This window comes from Diplotaxodon limnothrissa, linkage group LG23, assembly GCF_057381915.1.
Source record: "Diplotaxodon limnothrissa isolate DT_005_m linkage group LG23, D_limnothrissa_male_GT1.1, whole genome shotgun sequence".
NCBI lineage: Eukaryota > Metazoa > Chordata > Actinopteri > Cichliformes > Cichlidae > Diplotaxodon > Diplotaxodon limnothrissa.
In genome coordinates, this window is record NC_140617.1 from 32,877,509 (window position 1) to 32,897,574 (window position 20,066).

General features: G+C 41.0%; 1 protein-coding gene across 5 annotated transcripts in view; it reads left to right on the forward strand.

Moving 5' to 3' along the window:
- Positions 1-7,497: 7,497 nt before the first annotated feature.
- Positions 7,498-20,066, forward strand: part of LOC146608540 (sodium channel protein type 2 subunit alpha-like) — a 30,953-nt gene continuing 18,384 nt past the window's right edge. The window contains exons 1-15 of one of the 5 annotated variants that reach the window (XM_085348937.1): positions 7,498-7,764; positions 8,478-8,596; positions 8,912-9,001; positions 9,412-9,540; positions 10,098-10,189; positions 13,310-13,600; positions 14,357-14,420; positions 14,833-14,853; positions 15,223-15,364; positions 15,717-15,923; positions 17,175-17,453; positions 18,035-18,376; positions 19,135-19,267; positions 19,361-19,599; positions 19,712-19,885. In XM_085348937.1, coding sequence (XP_085205063.1) covers positions 7,498-7,764; positions 8,478-8,596; positions 8,912-9,001; positions 9,412-9,540; positions 10,098-10,189; positions 13,310-13,600; positions 14,357-14,420; positions 14,833-14,853; positions 15,223-15,364; positions 15,717-15,923; positions 17,175-17,453; positions 18,035-18,376; positions 19,135-19,267; positions 19,361-19,599; positions 19,712-19,885 — 2,589 coding nt within the window. Of the gene's footprint in view, positions 7,765-8,477; positions 8,597-8,911; positions 9,002-9,411; positions 9,541-10,097; positions 10,190-10,431; positions 10,524-13,309; positions 13,601-14,356; positions 14,421-14,832; positions 14,854-15,222; positions 15,365-15,716; positions 15,943-17,174; positions 17,454-18,034; positions 18,377-19,134; positions 19,268-19,360; positions 19,600-19,711; positions 19,886-20,066 lie in introns of those variants that run through there. The other 4 variants (XM_085348940.1, XM_085348939.1, XM_085348938.1 and 1 more) reach the window with 4 other exon arrangements.

A 20,066-nucleotide genomic window follows, 5' to 3' on the forward strand; every position in this document is an offset into this window, starting at 1 on the left:
TCAGAGAATTTTGTGATTCTGTTGAAAATTTCTGGGAGTTTGTTCCTCAAGGCACAAAATATAGGGAGAAGAATATTTACATCAAGTGTGCAAACCGATTTAACAACATCTGTGATCTCTGTATCAGATTGGCAACCTGTCCAGGGTGTACCCTGTCCCTCTCCCTGTGGTAGCTGGTTAAGGCTCCAGCCCCTGCCCCGGCGACCCTGATAAGGATAAGTGGAAGAGGATGGATGGATAGTCTACTCTTAATTTTATTAACAGAAAACAAACGTGACATTACAAATACAATAAATTTCCACATACTAAAAAGCAACTTAACCTGATTGTTAAAATGTGTTTAGAGCAGCCGTTAACTGTGTTCTCATTGTGAAGTGAAACTCCCTGCATGCTACACTGAGCTCAAAGGTGTGTCCACTTCTGCTCATAGTGACTGTGAGGAGTGACTCTTTTTCATTTCCCAAATGGAGTCCACCTGTCTGTTCACTCAGCTATGATTATGCAACTTTCATGCCACCTAAAACTTAATTATAATGGTGGCTGTATTTCCTGTTGTGAAGGTGACAGCTTACTCCATACTGTGATTACGCTCGTTTCACAAGGGCTCCATTTTATTCCAACAACAGAGGAGAGCAAACTTTCCATAATATAGGCGTTACATAATCGAACTTCAATGTAATTACACAGTCTGTCCACCAGGTGTCATAAATCTACAAGAAAAACACACAGGGGTGTACAGGTCTGCACGTGAGCACGCACATGTCTGAAAAACCTAATCTCCGCTCCGTCTTCACCAAATTATCAGCAATCTATAAATATTTACCTTTTATATAGCGAGACAACAACCTGAACGTGAGCAAAACCTGCGCATTACAAGCAGTAAAAGCACATTTTAACTAATGTGGATAATAGAATTGAAGCCAAATTAAAAACGTGTAACCACTGCCGAAAAACATAGAAACAAAGTCACAGAGCATTTGTTATGTTTTATTTTTTTTGCAGCCAAATAACTGTAATATGTCGATATAGCTTTATGAAAAATAACAATCCAAAAGACCCATACTTTAAAAAAACGGGAAAATTAAAATAGTACGAACTTAAATATAAAGCGTTGCTTTTACATTCTGAATCTCTATTTCAAATTCTTAACGTTTGTGGATGACAACAGGTTGCTGGCTCTCTCTTTCACTTGTATTTTCTAGAAGTGTACGCTCAGGCCATCTTGCGGCAGTCACAGCTTTGAGTACATCCATTCCCAGTCTGTGATGTCTAACCAACCGGAAGCGCGGATTGATTCCTCCATGGCCAACAAGGGCGGATAGAAAAAAGGGAGAAATCAGACGAGTCCTTATTAAATAATAAGCTATTAAGCATCGACCGGAATTTGTCAATAGGAAGAGGAAAGCGTTCAAATCTTAAACTGAGTGATTCTCCGCTGGAAGAAGGGATTATTCTGAGGAATATGGGATCTACCTTCAGGGTCCTTACCTGCTGGGCACCGTAATGGTGGTGAGTGTTCACATCTTTTGAGAAGGGTCCCCCATCATTTTAGATGTTTCTTGTCCGAGGCAATAAGACTTTTCTGAACTCTTGTGTTGAGCAGTCTGTGGCATCAACATTAATGTTTTATATTCCAGTTTTGATATTCCTCCACTAATTGCCCGGGTGATAGATAGATATTAAAAGCCCGTGTTGCTGATATATATATATATATATATATATATATATATATATATATATATATATATATATGTGTGTGTGTGTGTGTGTGTGTGTGTGTGTGTGTGTGTACATATATTCCCCTTCTTCAAGATTGTTTTAATTACGCAGACATGCAGTCTTCACCAAATATACTATTTATATTTGTCTTGAGCTTAAGTTGTGTATTTTACTTCCATTTCCAAACAAATGTTGAAAGAAAAATGAATAACACATGACAGATAACCTTCACGTCGTGACAAACACGGGCTTCAAATATTAGCATCCTCACCGACGTGCTGGGAGGGACTAGCCCTCTTATTTACAGGCCCCTTCAGTGTGAAAATGTTGCTTACTCCTGACAGGAGTGACGCAAAGGGGTGACTGCATTTAAAGAGGTTTCATTGAGGTAAGCCAACAACTCAGGTGTCAACCGACAATAACGCCGACGTATTTATTTTTGGTACACCAGAAACTGTCAGTGTCAGGGATTGATTACAAGGAGCAGACACACATCTGCCAAGGACACGCCCAGACTCATTCAGTGGATAATTGTGGATGTGAAAAGGAGCGAGCAAGAGATAAAAATATCTGATTAACGACTTTAAGTGATACCTGTTTGGCTTCGACCCTCAGGTGGGCCCCGGACTTTACCTGTAGGGGTGTTGGTCGGGTGGCAGGAACAATTATACACGTCAACCTCGGTCGGTCGCTTACCGTATCTGTGTGTGTTAAGATTTATTTATTTATTTATTTATTTATTTATTTATTCATTTATTTTCCCGGCTCCTGGGAATTGTGCTGCTGGTGGCGTATCTGGAGGGAGTGAGGACATAATGGCCGCGGCTCACTCAAAGTGTCGTTTTTTTCCGGAGAGCTAGAGGTTATCATCAATATGGCGACGACTGCCGCGGCCCCCTCTTCTCGTTTTGAAACAATTAAGGTACTGCCTGACACACGCCGTCTCTTTTTTTTTCTGGTTTCTAATAAGCTTCGCAAGCCACTTCCAACCAATGCCAGTCTCTCTACCAGTCGCCATTAGTGGGTTAAAAATGAATACGCAAAATAGCATACACGTATCTCACCTATCTGGCCAATCACAGACGGTTAAGAGCATTTTCAAAGGGCTATGAAGTCCAGATAAACACGCAGTAGGGGAGCCGTTGTGTGTTCATATAGTTATCATGTAAAAAAAAAAATCTCAGTGTTTTCTCGTGTAGTCGTTTTTTTTCTTCTTCTTTAAACACCATGGACAACAGGACCTTTTGACGCCAAATCAGCTAAAATCATTCTATTTGAGTAGTGCAGGTGGGTTTATTTGTCTGTACAGAAGCTGTATGCTGCTTTCAAAATATCTGATACATTCAGGCAGGTTTCCACTTATTTGTTTTCTAAGGCAGCTGCTCTAGCGTTTAGCACCATGGACAGTGAACCGTCTGCTCTTGATGGGGGGAGACTTAACATATTTGCTCAAGGGCATTCAGGGGAGCCATTGAAAGGCACCTTAAAGGACAGGTTCAGTCATTTTTCCAAGCTGTCCTAAAGCAGTGCTGGCACACCTATGTCATTCAGGCTTTGATAGACATTCTGGCTGATACTGGAGGAACTAAATCCTCAAATGTAAAGAGCATTTTTGCCCACAGCAATGAGTGTCCAATACTAACCCTTTAAAAATCTCCTTTACAGGCTCTTTTTTTGAATTGCATGACACACCTAGATGAGACTCTGTAATACTGCACAAAAGAGAGTTTTCTGCATGTGAATCAGATCACTGTCAGAAATGTATACATGATATGTTTTCGGTTTCTGTCGGTGAGTCCAGGGATGACCACACTGATAACAGAGTTTAAAAGTGGGTGTGGATGTTTTGGCTGTGGGGTTGGTAAGGCAGAACAGCTAACAATCCACCACCCAGCATCTCATGCTAGACAAGCTGTCAGGCCACATGTCACAACACTGGATCCCGAGGCAGTTTTTGGGACACAAGCAGATGTGTTTTAAGGGAAGTGTGTGTGTTCTCTGGGGTTCTCTAATTCTCCTTTCCAGTAAACTGTGGAGTTTGAACCACTGTCTCTTTTGTTTTTATTAATGTCTTACCATAAGAAAATATAATGTCTATATGATTAGTTGAAAAGGCTTGTGATTGTAATTTAAAGCTGTCACTGGTTTAAAATAAGGTTTAAATTCCATAGTAATAGAAGGTAGCTTTCAAATTGGGAACAATCAGCTCGTACCAGATCTGAGTATGGCATGAAAGTTGACAGCGGTTATATAGTATAAATTCCTTTAGCTTTGGGGGAAGAATAAATAAATAAAGCAAATGCTTCAGATTTAGACACCACAGTGGCGTCAGTCTTCCTATCTAACCTTTCTAACTCTAATAAAGAAAGCAAATAACCCTGTATTGGTTTGTTATCGGGAATAGTTTGGATTTACATATTGGTTGTGATTTAGGTTAGCTCTGGTTTGATAGGCATGAGTATAAAGTCTAAATCTGGTAAACTCATATTTGCCGACATCTTTGGCTTAGTCACTGTACTCTTAGTGGATGACTCTGCATTCCAGACTTTCCCCTGTTTTTAAGATCTAAGTATAAAAAAAAAACAAAAAACATTTTTATACTTTTACCTCCTTTTAAAAAGGAAGGCAAATTAGATGGCAGCCAAGTGTGGCAGTTTCAGGTCCTCCATTTCCATTTCGAAAAGGAAGAAAAGCTGATGATTCAAGGAGACCTCACTTTTGAGGTTGCCAGAGGGGAGGTTCTTGTTTTCTGTGGCAGTATAAGATCCCACAGGGAACAGGACCCACCTGTGAGACTGCAGCGACTGGGCGGCACCGTGAACCAGCTAATAATGGCTCATCAAGGTTTTTTTTAGTTTTTTTGGCAGGGGAGAAAATCTTGTTTGTGTTTCTTCCCTTCCATCCTGTGGGAACAGGGTGGGCCTCTGGGTGTGAAGGGTGGTACAGTAGATGGTTGGCAGGAGGAATCGGGTAGTGTGGCTGATTGAGGGAGGAAGTAATAAAAAGCCTGTAATTAATGCCTGCTTCATTTGTTTCTGCTGAAAGTCACTGGAAAAACAGGCTTTTTTTTTTTCTAATGTGAGGCTGTCCGCCAATTAATTAGCAGTAAAAGGACAGTGGCTCCTCTCATTCTGCAGATGCTGCTTTCTCCACATGGCAGAATGCAGCATTAAAAAAAGTAGACCAATATTCTCTTCAGTGACACTCTTTTTTTCCTTTTTTTTTTTTTGTTCCTTTTGCTGACCACCTCTGTTGCTGCTGGCTACTTTTGTGTCCCAGTGAATCAGCTGAAGGAATGTCACTGACTTCAGTGCCACTTTTGACTGCCTCAGTGAAGACTGGGACCTGCTTTGCTTAAATAGTTTACCTTGTAGTCAGAGACAGTTGTTGTTGTTTTTTTTGCCTCTGTCTCAAAGTGTATTGATGGTTTATAACCAGATCATACTTATTATTTTCCATGTGATGATTGTGAGATGATTCCTGTTTGTCATTCACTGGTTATAAAAACTGCAAATGCCACACTATTGTGTTATACAATGAGGCACTCAATTTGGTATTAGTCACTCAGGACCATTTGCATGTGAAATGTGCTCTTTTCATACGTTTTCTCTCCCAGCCTTTCAAATGCTTCCAAATCTTTGCAAACTGGTTTCATGTCACCATATAAGAAGCATAATAGTGATTGCATGGTCAAAATATGATATATGTGCCTAATTGTGATGGTAATCGAACATGTCTGAATAAGAGTGGGGTTTTTTGGCGGAACAATGGCAGACTATCCTTTGGGTCAGACCTGCTGCATTTTCCTAACGCTTTAAACACAGCTAAGTCTGAACTGAATGAATCACATCAACGTGATTCCTTTCTGCAGGATCTTCTATGGAATTAACTCATTCACTGCCAGCCATTGGCAGTGAATGAGTTAAAACTCATTCACTGCAATTGACGGCTATAGACGTCAATGGCAGTGAATGAGTTAATAAAACAACAACAATAATAATAATAAAAAGAAGAAGAAATCTCTGTAAAACTTTAGCAAATGTCTAAATTGGCTATCATTCTAACAGCATGATAAAGTGATAGAGATGTGAAATATATAATAAGAGTGGATGTTTTAGGGAAAGGTCTGCCTTTTATTTCTCTGCAGACTTTTCAACTGATGCCTGAATTTGCACCAGCTTTCCATTTACTTTATATGCCACCGGTCCCTCTACAGCTATCTTTTCACTAGTGCAAACATTTACAGAAATGTAAACAACTAGCAAACATAGTTGAACTGTTAACGTCTCTGGCCAAAACTGGTTTTGCTACGACTGTAATGTAGTCATATGTGAAAATGGGCTCACTGCCCTCTGATATCAGCGCTGTAAACCCTGTGATGGCAGTTTATCAGTTAGCTTGGTAGCATAAGAACTGTTCAGCACATGGCACAGCTTTTACCTTAGACCTACTTTATTAACCAAGACTAGATGCACAAAAGAGACATGAAAAAACAGGGTCTCCTAGGTGGCTGCGGTCTAACCAAGAAGACCTTTAGATTACTAATGAACTCATCCTATTTTGGCCTGATCCTTCACCTTTCTCATAATCATCATCACCACATGAGCCAAGATTTTTGCATGGAGCTCCAGATCAAGGGTAACTGGTAGTCATTTTATATGTCTTCCATTTCTGAAAAATAATCACTCCAACAGCTCGCCCCTTGTCACCAAACTTCTTGCTGATGGTCCCAATTCCAGCCATTTGCAGGTTTGCAATCTTGTCCCTGTTTTTTGGTCTCATCCGTGGTGGTGGAGCAGTTGGAATGGAAGAAACTGGTTCTGTGGAACAGTGCGTTGAGATCAGGAGTATCTGCGATTGGTTAACTGAGACATTGGCTGTGGTACACAGATTGCAACCTGTAAGAGCCAGAATTCTAGTGGCCATAAAAATAGTGACTGTTCATTCCAGACTTACACATTCAGCAGAGATCAAAAAATCATTTTTCTCCCTTTAAAGATGATATTATATAGCTATTATTGTTATAATCAAAATAAGATATTTCCGCATGAAAACCCAGATTAACCCAAGTCTTCCATATCACACGTACAACGAGTTATGCTTTTATATTTACTAGTATGAAGGTATAAACATCTGCCTCCACAAAAGCTGCTTTGATATGGCGTTCCAGTAACCAGCAGCCAACAGTTCTGCATCTATGTGTATTAAATAATATAAGTTGGCAGTCTGCTCAGGTGACGTACATGAGGAAATGCTATAATTTGACTTGTATTCGGTCTGAACTCATCGAAGGGATCAGGATGTTGTCTGTTGCTAATTAAATTACTCCCTACAGAAAGAAATGACCTACTTTAAATCCTTCTTTTAGCAAAGTATAGCTGGTCATGTTTAGTAAATATTAAAAATAGAGGAACTAATATTTTTTTTTGAGATGCTGTGTGTCATTAGTGTTTTCTCTTCTGCTAATAATCACAACAGTATTTGGGGGGAAAAGCATTTTGTGCTCATAATGCTTTGCCCTTCTCACATTCTAGTTGCAAACTGTCAGTGATAAATCCAGAAATGTCACATGGTCCAGCTTCACACGTCATTAAAATCATTTACACAGGTAGCAGTTCCACCTGTTCGTACTATATTATAACATGTCCCAGGTAGATGACTTCACTCCTCCCACTGGTGCTTTTTTTAGGTCTTGGTTAATTTCTCCTTGCCTTTCCCCCTGCAGCTACCTATCCCAGCTGAGCACTTCGCTTCCCTCTGAAGGAGCAGGATGACAAGATGGCACAGCTGCTTATACCGCCCGGACCTGACAGCTTCCGCCCCTTCGTCCCCGAGTCGCTGGCCGCCATCGAAAGGCGCATCGCCGAGGAGGAGGCCCAGAGACCACGGGTGGAGCGCCGCAGCGACAGCGACGATGAAAATGGGCCCAAGCCCAACAGCGATGTGGAGGCGGGGAAATCTCTCCCCTTCATTTATGGGGACATCCCTCCCGGCCTGGTGTCCACTCCTCTGGAGGACATCGACCCCTACTATAGCAGTCAGAAGGTGTGTTATTAATGTCATCGCTTCACGTTCCGCTGTAAAAGAATAACATCCAAATGGACATCCGTGGATAACTCTAACACAATTTCTTAGCTTTGCAGGCCTCAAAGTATCATTAAGTACACCAATTTAGCTTTCAATTACAGTATGACTCATGCACTGAATTTTGATACATTACAGGTCTACATTTTCTAGTTCAAGCTTTGCAGTTCATAAAAGCTTGAGGTTAATTGCATGATGTTCTGAACAAACTATTGTAAGTGAACGACTGGGCAGAGTTTCCTCCCACATGTCTAAAATCCCGCCAAGGTTTTTCAGGTTTTCTTCTGAAGGCAGGTTGCATTGAATCTGTGGCTCAGACGAACAGGGTTTGTTTTTAAATCACGCAATATTATCAAACTGTAGCACATTTAGCACATGGACAGACTGAACTGTAAACCATAGTGCAGCATTAATGTGGTTAGTCAAGCCAGAGTCTTTTAAAGCCTGGGCCAACAGAGGTGCTAAATGCTAATCTGAGCTGCTGTGCCAGTAGGACTGTGGTGCCAGACATGTCCTGCCTGCGGTGGACTCATCCAGCTGGACATAGCCTAACACGGTCCTAATTACCGTTATAACCAATCACACATGCACAGGGGTCTCTTAGGTCTTTTGAAAAAGAATGAGGTTTTTGTATGACACAGATATTAACCAGATTTCTTTTGTCTCTCTTTCAGACCTTCATAGTATTGAATCGTGGGAAGGCAATCTTCCGTTTCAATGCCACTCCTGCTTTGTACATCCTAAGTCCCTTCAATCCTCTGAGGAGGATAGCTATTAAAGTTTTAGTGCACTCATATCCTTTTAGAGTTTGCTACAGATGCAGCTTGATTTGGATTAAAGGGTTTATCAGACAAAAGAGGGATTTAAATGGGCTGCTGATGAACACTAAATATCATGATTGGCTCAGACTTTTTAAGTAGACTTTTTTTTTAGTCCTTACAGCAGCTTAGCTGTCGAAGAAAAGATATAGTACTGTGTACTATGACAGCGATGGATGAGGAAATATCAGTTTCAGCTGTTTAACTGTCAGAGCTTGTTGTATGTACCAAACAGAATGATATATGCTTCAAGTGCCCAAATACTGCATTGTCCTTGACTTTGTTTCCACGATGTTCAGCATATTGATCATGTTCACGATCCTGACCAACTGTGCTTTCATGACCCTCAGTAATCCCCCAGATTGGGCCAAGAATGTAGAGTAAGTTACCAGTTGTTTATTTTTGAATTTCTCGCTGTCCCTATTCAGTTAATTTTGGACACACGGAGACAACACTCTTCAAATCAGGACTATTTTTGCCTGGCGCTCGGTCCTGATAATTACTTAATTTGTGATTCATAAGATTCTATTGTTATCGAGGTTTTAAAATTCCCTCTTAAATACGAGTATGTGCCAGACCCAACCCTACTCCAGTCTGCTATGTATAGAAACTCCATCTAAGAATCTACATATAAATAATACAAAACAGACACTATTTAGTGCCTGATTAGATTAATAATGGATTTTTTCGAAAAGTAAGCAGATTTTGTTAAATCCACAGTCAGAGGGCAAGTAGAGCTGTTATAAGGACCTCTTATGCTCAGAAAAACTCATTTCACCTTCTTTTCCAGGTACACATTTACGGGGATTTACACCTTTGAGTCCCTTATAAAGATCCTGGCCAGGGGCTTCTGTGTGGGGAAGTTCACTTTCTTGCGAGACCCGTGGAACTGGCTGGACTTCAGTGTTATCCTCATGGCGTAAGTATTATGACAAACACAGTTAGGATCAGCTTAACATGATATGGCGTAGATTACAAGGCCAAATGCTTTTAATTAGCCCAGCAGCCTAATAAGGCACACTGAATGTGAGAAAAAGAACAGATCAAATGGAGAGCACTGCAGCAATCTGCAGCTTATTCATGTACGCTTTAAAATCGTGGCCAAGAATCTTAACTCTGCTCTGTTATAATGGATGTGAGGCCCCAAAGCACTGTGTATCTCGGCCCATATTAGTCTCATGCCTCAATGACTTCTGCTATCTCCCTTACAACTATAAAAGGCAGCCTTCGGCATTACAGTGCTATTTTTTTTGTGTGTGTGTGTGTGTGTGTGTGTGTGTGTGTGTGTGTGTGTGTGTGTGTGTGTGTGTGTGACGTAGTATTTGTTACATGCTGAGCACGTAATGTAATAGTACTATCATCTTATTGTGTCTGAGAGAGGTCTGTAGTTGGTAATGGTTGTCTGAGGGGCAGTTTTGTTTCTCACTGGGTTTGCCTGTTCTTTGCTGTGTAGTAACTGTGCATTTAATCCTGCAGGTATATAACAGAGTTTGTAAACCTAGGCAATGTTTCAGCTCTGCGCACATTCAGAGTTTTGCGAGCTTTGAAAACTATCTCAGTAATACCAGGTAAGGCCGCGCCTGCTGCCAGCACTCCTCCCTTTTGTCCTGTGTGTGACTTTTTGTCGTTCCCTCCTCTCCCCTCTTCCCATCCTACGACCCTCTTTTTGTCTTGTCACACCTCATGTGTGTGTGTGTGCGTGCGTGTGTGTGTGTGTGTGCGCATGTGTGTTTGTGCCACACCTTTCCTGAAATGCCCCACATCCCCGCCCACCCCCTCCTTCCCGTCTGCCTCCTCCTTTCCCTTACAGATATGTCACAGAGTTTGTGGACATGGGCAATGTCTCAGCACTGCGAACCTTCAGGGTTCTGCGAGCCCTGAAAACTATATCAGTCATCCCAGGTGAGAGAGCCATCAAGGCCCATGGCGTTAGGGAAATGCTAATGGCTAACTGGCGCTAACATCCAACCCCCCCCTCCCCCAAGCTCATCTCACTGTAGCTAAGCCGTCCCTCGTGCTGCCTTCGTCCCAAGGCCAGTAAAAGCTGGAATCTGGCTCCAATCTGCACAGATTGACACGATTCTTAGCTTTTAGATACATCCTTTAAGGCAGAATTCTTTTTGGTTGGAATCTATTCTTGCCTTGGGAGCCGTAAGAGTAGATTTCTGTGCACTATTTCATTTTCCTTTTTGCATGAGACATTGCAAAAGCCGATTTTCTGGTGGTAAGCACTTACGTGTGTAGGGTTCCTCCTTACCTTGTTTTTCCTGCGCATGTCTTGTTCAGTGTTGTGTGTTTGAAATTGTGAGAAATTGTGATATGGTGAGTGGTGGTTGGGTAACGGCATTCTTAACACTAACGCAATTCACAGCGCAAACTAACAAAACGTTCATATGCTAATCAACAACAACAATAGAACCCAGGACAGGTACAGACGATAACATTAGCTGATCATTGTCATGGCAACAGCAGTCTCCCCAAGCAGGACAATGGCCCTCATTTGTGTATATGAATGTTTAATGCACAAGTCAGGGATTTCTCAATAGTTTGTCCCTACATTTGTCATTTCTTTATGGAAAAATTAAATAATTATGAACTATCCCTTTAGGAAATTTAAACACAAGTATTTAAAATAAATACTGCTACTAATAAATTATAATTATAAAACTAATAATTATTTTAATTATAAATAATTAAAATAATTATGATGCCTTTTGGCTGTTATTTCCACTTTACCAAAACATCATAATCGGCAATAAAGTAAATTGCATATACAAAAATCAAAATACTAACAGAAAGCTGTAGGCTTTAGCCTTCAAATCCAAGCATATTCGTATTCTGCATCTCGTTTTATCATATCATAAAGTATTTTGGGTGTCGTCACTTCTTGGCACTATCCCAGAAATGCTGAAGAATAGGAAGGGTTTTTTTTTTCATTGCAGTGAGTTACTTGTCTTGGCCTGACAGATCACATGCTCCATACCCTCTGCCTGTTTTCTTCTTTATCTTATAGTATGTTATTCTTTTTTCATTTCCACTTTGACTCCATGCAGGCAGGACAAGCACACATGTCATAAATCTTCTTTTTAGGGGGTCAGGGCAAATATTAGAAAATGAGGCCCAATGTGTCCTGCCATTCCTTAAAAAGACAATGTGGAGCCCAAGGAGTTGACTTGGCTTCCAGATTCTAATCCATCAAACATCTGTTAAATGTGCTGGAGCAAGCCACACATCCACAGAGCCAGACTGGCTCTCCTGGAGGTCCCATGTCGTGCCCTGCACAGTCTTAGATAAATGGTTTTAATGTTGTTGTTGTTGTTGAACGGTTTATGTGAACCGGTTTATGTGCCAAAAACTGGCACTGACTCTTTGGATAAAGACCATCATCTATTTCCCCTTTCTATTACTTTTTGCAGCTCTCATAGCTACATTCAGACTCAAGTTAAACACAGTGAGCTCATTCTTTTGTGACAGTGCAAGCAGTGCTGGTGCATGGTGGTATTTTTCAGGAACTGGAACACATTTTGTGATAAAGGGTAATAAAAAAGACGGTTCTGTGAAAAAAAATGGTTGTTTAAAGAACGGAGATGTAAATATCTCATCAGTCTTCTATGTAATACCACTCTGTTATGGGAATTTACTTTGTTAAGAGATTTAACGTTCTCATTTTCTTGGTGAGAGTTAGATGAGCAGATATCATTCTCAGTTAAGGTTAAGGATAAATACCAGGCTTTAACAGTCATGCCAGCTAACCTGGCGATATATAGATATCAAAAAACATATCAGCCATCAGGGTCAAAAACATAAATAGAAAAGTTGGAGGTTAATTGTGCCAGATAAAGTGTTTGGTGTTCCAATGAAAGCCTAGGTTTGTTGTAGCAGAAGAATTTTGGAACTGAGCCAAGGGGTTTGTGTTATCATCATACGGTCTTTATTCATCAAACTTGATGTTCTACCAAGTTTATCAATCTAGTGTGGGTTTGCTAAACATTGCTAACATCTTCCAGTCTATATAATATAATTTTCATCAAGAAAATAAATAATACGACTTGATTCCACCATGCACAAACAAAATGTTCAAAGGTTACATGCAGAAATAATTCATCTCTGAAGCACATAAACAAAACTGTAGCTCCTCAACATAAAAAGGCTGGGGTGCAGTCTTCCCTGTATGTGGTGGCCCATTTTCTTTATGCCTTACAAACCAGATGTCTAAGAAATTCATGAGACCATTCTGTGTCTCAGAGGATAAGTCACACTCCAATTTATACTGCACTCCACTGAATGCATGCAGCAGCAGGTTTTCAATGATCCCATCCACAGTACTATGCACTGTCAAAAAAAGAGCTCACTTGAATAGTTTCAGTGACAGTCTGTTTAAAATAAAAGCAATGACTTATTAATGATCATTCTCCCAGAGACCCCAAAACCATAGCACTGTAATGGGCATGAAATACATAAATTTCTCTAGGGGTTTATTCATGATCAGCAGTGGTCTGTGTCAGCTTGGTTCCAGTATGACTGCAAGTAGTTCATACAGGAACCTCCACTGCAGATCATTTTGGCTGCTTTCTCCTGTAAGCTGTTATTAGCTTCTTTACCAGCTAGTGGCTGCAATTAGCAGGCGTTAATCATTCTGCGATGTCCCACTCCTACTCCCGTACCCCCTTGCCTTCTCTCCCATTTAGGTTTGAAGACTATTGTTGGTGCACTGATCCAGTCAGTGAAAAAGCTGTCAGATGTGATGATCCTCACCGTGTTCTGTCTCAGTGTCTTTGCCCTCATCGGCCTCCAGCTCTTCATGGGCAACCTGAGGCAGAAGTGCGTGCGCATTCCTTTGGGCAGCAACACAACTTTGAACAACACACATGAAAGCAACAACACATTGGTGGAGAACATCACATTGATGGAGAACGTCACGTTCATGGAGAACATCACAAAAAACTCCTTCGACTGGATAGAGTACATCAATGATGAGAGTAAGCCAAATGAATTGGTGAAAGTGTTTCGTGTCTGCCAGGCGCTCATTGGGGTTAAATACAGTCAACTCTCCCACCCTAGATGCTGGTTATAGTCAGAGATAGGTCAGGGTGGTGGCGGTAATGGTCGAGTGGTGGGGGGAGGTCAGGCATGCTGACTTGTTGCCTTGATAGAGAGTGACAGCGATGGCTGGGAGCAGGCGTTGCGCTCTCCAACAAGAGCTGGTGGGAGAATGTGGCAAATGTGCCAGATAATCGCCACAACAATGAAACCCTCCACTTTCACCCCCTCTCTACCTCTCATCATTCTCCCATAGCCCATCTGTGTGGCATGAGCAGTTTAAAGTGTTAGAAAAGGGTGACTCACTGGTTATCAACAAGACATGCACCGGCTACACAACAATCACATAACAAGCCAGAGAAAAAGAAGATGGATACAGAGAGATTACATTTGCATTTCTTTTAAGACCTAAAATTAAAAAGGGATTAAAAAACATTTTTGTTTTTAAAGATAACTGATATACTTATTACACAGTTAAATGATGATATGTGCTTACATCATGAAAAACCACCAAACAGATGAGTAGTGTAAAAACAAATCCTTTCCTTCAGACTTTTAAGCCATATGCTAAAACTGAAGAAAAACCAACAGGGTGCATATTGGCCTTCTTTTGCCACCATTACTCATATCCATGACGCTCATGGCTCTTTGATGTTGTTGTGACTGACCAGCCCTCTATCTCCTCTACCCTCTAGGAAATTACTATTACCTCCCTGGCCGTAGGGATGCTCTGCTCTGTGGAAATGGCAGTGGTGCTGGGTAAGACTCAAAATGTTTTATTTATATGGCCAATTAGACTACACCACAAAGCTTAGTATACGTACACAATCAGTTTTGACACTTGCCACTGTGCAGAAGCATTCCAGGAATCTAAACTGCTGCTCTATCCTCGGGTAAACGTGTAAAATCTAAGGTTATATCATGCGTGTCAATGTGCTGTACTTGTGTTAGTAGATTACTTATCCTTTTTTTTCTTCTTCTTCTTTGTGATCTGCTGAGTAACTCTAAGTAGCTCTAAGTAAGGCCAGACTCCCTATTAAAGTCCTTTGAATGCTATCTTTCATATCATGTTAACTACTGCAGTATCTCAGGGGTTTAAAGGCAAATGTTTATATTTGTTTATGGAAAATTCCTTAGTTATTTTCAATGTCTGTCTCACACTTTGTTCCAGGTCTCAAGTCAGATTGAGCAGGTAGTTTTGTACTGTGTAATTGTGTGGATGCTTAAGCATCCACACTATTGAGTTCCTGTTTCTCTTTATTGATTATTGAAGTTGTTTTTATGATGGTAAAGGCTCGTGTATAGCGTAGCATGGGGGGGGACAGTGATACTCTGTAATATGCAGCAGTGTCATTAAAGTAAATTGTCTCTGTCAGAATGGAAATGTGAATGGACAGAGGTATGGACAGAGGTTTTGTTCTACTATACTTTGCATTGACAGTATGCATTGTGACAATAATAACTAAATTTCAGGGTTCTGATCCCTCAAACTTACTCTTATTACTTCTCTTTTAAAATAATATAAAAAGTACATCTAATCCAAAGTGTTGTTTTCTCAAAGGGTCTGCCCAGAGGGCTTTTCATGTTTGAAAGCAGGTCGCAATCCAGACTACGGCTACACCAGCTTTGACACCTTCAGCTGGGCCTTCCTGTCCTTGTTCCGCCTCATGACCCAAGACTACTGGGAAAACCTCTACCAGCAGGTGGGTAGGCCTCTACAGCAGGGGTCCCCAATCCCAGTCCACGAGGGCTGGTGTCCCTGCAGGTTTTAGATGTGTCCTTGATCCATCACAGCTGATTTAAATGGATAAATTACCTTCTCAACATGTCTTGAAGTTCTCCAGAGGCCTGGTAATGAACTAATCATGTGATTCAGGTGTGTTGACCCAGGGTGAGATCTAAAACCTGCAGGGACACCGGCCCTCGCGGACTGGTATTGGGGTCCCCTGTTCTACAGCATCACTGTGCCTTATTTCTGAGGACTAAAGGATGCATATTGTGCCCGTTTCTTGTTTTCTTGTCTTAAAAATAATCCAGCTGTTTTGGATTTTGCAGACTTTGCGTGCAGCAGGGAAGCCCTACATGATCTTCTTCGTGCTGGTGATCTTTCTGGGGTCTTTTTACCTGGTCAACCTGATCTTGGCTGTGGTGGCCATGGCTTATGACGAGCAAAACCAGGCCACCATCGAGGAGGCCCAGCAGAAAGAGGAGGAGTTCCAGGCTATGCTGGAGCAGCTGAAGAGACAGCAGGAGGAGGCACAGGCAGGACATTCATCTTTTTTCTTTAGAACTGATACTTTAAAGCTAAAGAGAAGAGGTTACTTGTATAAGTAACCTCCTCTCTTTAGCTATTTAATTATAATGATTATCTGAGAAATTTTATTTGACATTTTTTTCATGTGGGCATTTATTGTTAAATAACTGTCCATATTAATTAATGTTGTTTCAAACTGCTGAGGAAAGAGAAGTTTGGGAGCTTTGTTTTTATTCGCCTTTTTGTTAATGAGGCCCAGGCAACTCTGGAGATTTGCTGTTGTGGTTGACTGGAAAATATTAGATGCCAAATTAAATAATGTAGTTGTTCGACTTATAAATGAACACACTTGAAATAAAACGGGTCAAATGGCTTCGTTTCTATTGCGTTGATTGGTCTCAGCACTGTTTGCAGCAGATGCATCATAGCTAAGCAGCCAGTGGTACTGAGTTGAGTGGTATCTTCACAGGATGTTGCTGATTAGTTTGCAAACTACACTCTATAATGGCACTGTCATTTTTTCATAGTATAACTCTACCATCAAACATTGACCAATACATTAATTTTCATTTTTAAAAAGTATTTGTTTAACATTCTAATGTGCTTGTTTCTTGCTTCCTTATTATATTAATGTACATGAGTCATTTCATAGCTGCATTTTCAGCGCTCCTTCTCCACCTCTGATCTCTCCTTCAGTGGTTCTGCTCAAGCATTCAGATGTTTTTATTACCCCTCAGCAGTAAAAGGCTGATGGGGTATTTCTGTATCCCTGTCGGACGGGCAGGAGGGCAACACAGACACCCAAACTCAAGAGCTTTCAAAGGGACTTGATACCAAAGATAAATCTACTAGGAGGTTGAGGGGTTGCCATGAGAGACTGTTAAATTCTTATGCTAAAATATAATTATATGTTTTACACTGAAGTGTAGCACATACACATTTCCAAGACATTCCTATCCCAATAACGGTATATCCAATGAAACAGACAATGTGTTTAATTTCAAAAAGACTGTAAACTAAGTATCTAAGCATCCACACAGTTTGTTGTTTTTCTTGAAAAATGTTATAAATGCAAGAATGGTTTGACTGGAAATAAACAAAAGTCAATTTTTAGAAGGTATCAGACGTGTTTGGCTGTTACTGTTTTTGCTGCTGCGCTCAGCTGCCAGGCTACTCTCCTCCGCTTCAGTCTGCCAGAGCCTCTGAGACAGTCGCTGGGTTGCTATGACAACTGTGTTTGTGTTCGGATTGGCTGGCAGGTTGCCGCGGCAGCAGCCACAGAGAGTGGCGAATACAGCGGGAGAGGACGCCCTACCTCCGAGTCCTCCTCAGGGACATCTAAGCTCAGCTCGAAAAGCGCCAAAGAGCGACGCAACAGGCGGAAGAAGAGGAAGCAGAGGGAGGAAGAGGAGGAGAGGGGGTGCCGTGACAAGTTCCACAAATCTGAGTCTGAGGACAGCATCAAGAGGTCCAGCTTCCGTTTCTCTATTGATGCCAACAGGCTTTCTTATGAGAAGAGATGCTCTTCACCCAACCAGGTAAATAAAAAGAGTTCAATAAAATCAAGACAGTGTTGTCTAATATTTATTCAAATCAGTATGCATTTGTGAAGAAGTGATGTAAAATGAACAATCTTGCTTTTTCTTTGCAATGTCAAAGAATCCTTGAAAAATTCCTGAAATAGATACAGATCTGTATCAGCTTTCAAAGGTCATCCCTTGTAAGCTTGGCCAAACCCCACACTGGGTAAGATTTTTAATGAAATTATGTAGAATTGTATGACTAACCATACCAGCAACTAAATGAGCTGCAGACTGTGAACAGATCCATCTCTAATGGGGTAAAAAAACTAAACATTACTTGTTTATTATTGAGGCCTAGAGATGCCAGTAGAGAGAATATATTGAGACAGACTAACTATTTCATCTTTACGCTAAGTTAAGCTAACCTCATTAGTGTAAACTCATGTTGGCTGTAGCTCTGGAGGTTACCATTTTCCAGAAGTACACGGGTAGAAAATGCATACGCTTCAGTCAGGTTCAGTTAGATGCTGCATTCTCCTTCATGTCCTCTATAATTACTTTCCTTACTTATCTAACCCCATCTCCGCCCCCCCCAGTCTCTTCTCAGTATCCGTGGCTCAATCTTCTCACCTCGGAGGAACAGCCGTGCAAGTCTTTTCAGCTTCCGTGGCCGGGCGCGAGACATGGGCTCCGAGAACGACTTTGCGGATGACGAGCACAGCACCTTTGAGGAGAGCGACAGTCGCCGGGGCTCCTTGTTCTTGCCGCGCCGCCTCGAGCGCCGGTGCAGTGCCGTTAGCCAGACCAGCCTCGGAGCACCTCGGATAATGCTGCCCGCCAATGGCAAGATGCACTGTGCAGTAGACTGCAACGGTGTGGTGTCACTGGTCGGTGGAACTTCTGTAACAACCTCTCCTGTAGGTCTCCTGCTGCCTGAGGTGACTTAACGGTTTCATGGTTTATTTTCCCATTGACTTCCTCCAGTTCATACCTTTCCCTTTATTTGATTTCCTCATTATTCTGTTGTTGAAAAATAGATATGAGATATCATATTGTCATATTAAATTCTCATTACATTGGTACACATTTCTTGACAAGGTCTGTAGCTGTAAATGATGCAGGATTGTACAACAGTACTATTAATCTTACAAAACCCAACACTACTGCATGAGAGATCAGATAGAACCAGAAGGAAGGTAACTGGGTACATTTGCTTGAGTACTTCACTGGAGTGGAGATTTAAAATACTTTTACTTGTAGTGTAAGAATTTCTATGTTCTGCTGCTTTCTGCTTTTTCAATGCTTATTTTATACTTTATTTAGCTAAAGATACTTACTAGTTTGCAGATAATTTGCTTTATTATTAACATAAGAAATTTAAGTAATAAGTAATTAAAATCTTCAACAACTGAAACTTTAAAGAGGAAGATGCACATCAGCAGATAGTTGTGATCAATAATACGTATATAGTGCTGTGTATGATTATGACACTTAATCAATATTCTTTAAATATTTTGATTATTCAAATTTTGTGCTATTAAGCTACAAAGTAGAAATCTAAGTTGTAATAAGTTCAAAAAAAGAAAAATTGTTTAGCAAAACAGTTCTGGTGCATTAAATGACAACGTGTATTGCAGCGATACTAAAAAGACAGCCTCACAGTGTGTGTTTCTTTTTCTTGTATGTTTTTTTACAGGGGACAACTACAGATACTGAGCTTAAGAAACGGCGGTCGGGTTTTCACCAGCCATCTATGGATTATTTAAATGAACCAGGTGGCCGACAGAGAGCCATGAGTGTGGCCAGTATCCTCACCAACACTATGGAAGGTCAGGTCATACACATTTGTAAATCCAGAGAAATAAAACAAACTGCATTCTGAACCCATTAAAACTCATGAAGATGTTTTTATTGTACTCCAGAACTTGAAGAGTCGAGACAAAAATGCCCTCCTTGCTGGTATAGATTTGCCAACACCGGCCTGATCTGGGATTGTTGTCCTGCGTGGCTGAAAATCAAAGAGATTGTCAGCATGGTGGTCATGGATCCATTTGTGGATCTAGCAATCACAATTTGCATAGTCCTCAACACCCTTTTCATGGCCATGGAGCATTACCCCATGACAGAAGAATTTGATAATGTCCTTTCTGTGGGAAACTTGGCAAGTATTCATTGTGTTTCACTTAAACTTGACAAAACCAGAACCATTGTCATTGTGAGTCATCTTTTATAATCCAGATTGATTTAAAACTGCTTTTATTCCCCATTGTTAGGTGTTTACAGGCATCTTCACAGCAGAGATGTGCTTTAAGATTATCGCTCTGGATCCCTACTATTACTTCCAGGAGGGCTGGAACATCTTTGATGGCATTATTGTTAGCCTCAGCCTGATGGAGCTTGGCTTGGCTAACGTTGAAGGGCTGTCTGTACTCAGGTCCTTCAGATTGGTAAGATCACTCACAGATACGCTGGGTTCAGAACGCCTCAGTCTCCAATAACACCAAGATGTTTCAAAAAATTCTCTTTAATAATGAGGGAATGATGTAATAACAGCACATGAAAGGCATCACTGAAAGTTACTTTTGTCTTTGGTGTAAAGTGAGATCTCCCTGTTTCATCCGATTAGCT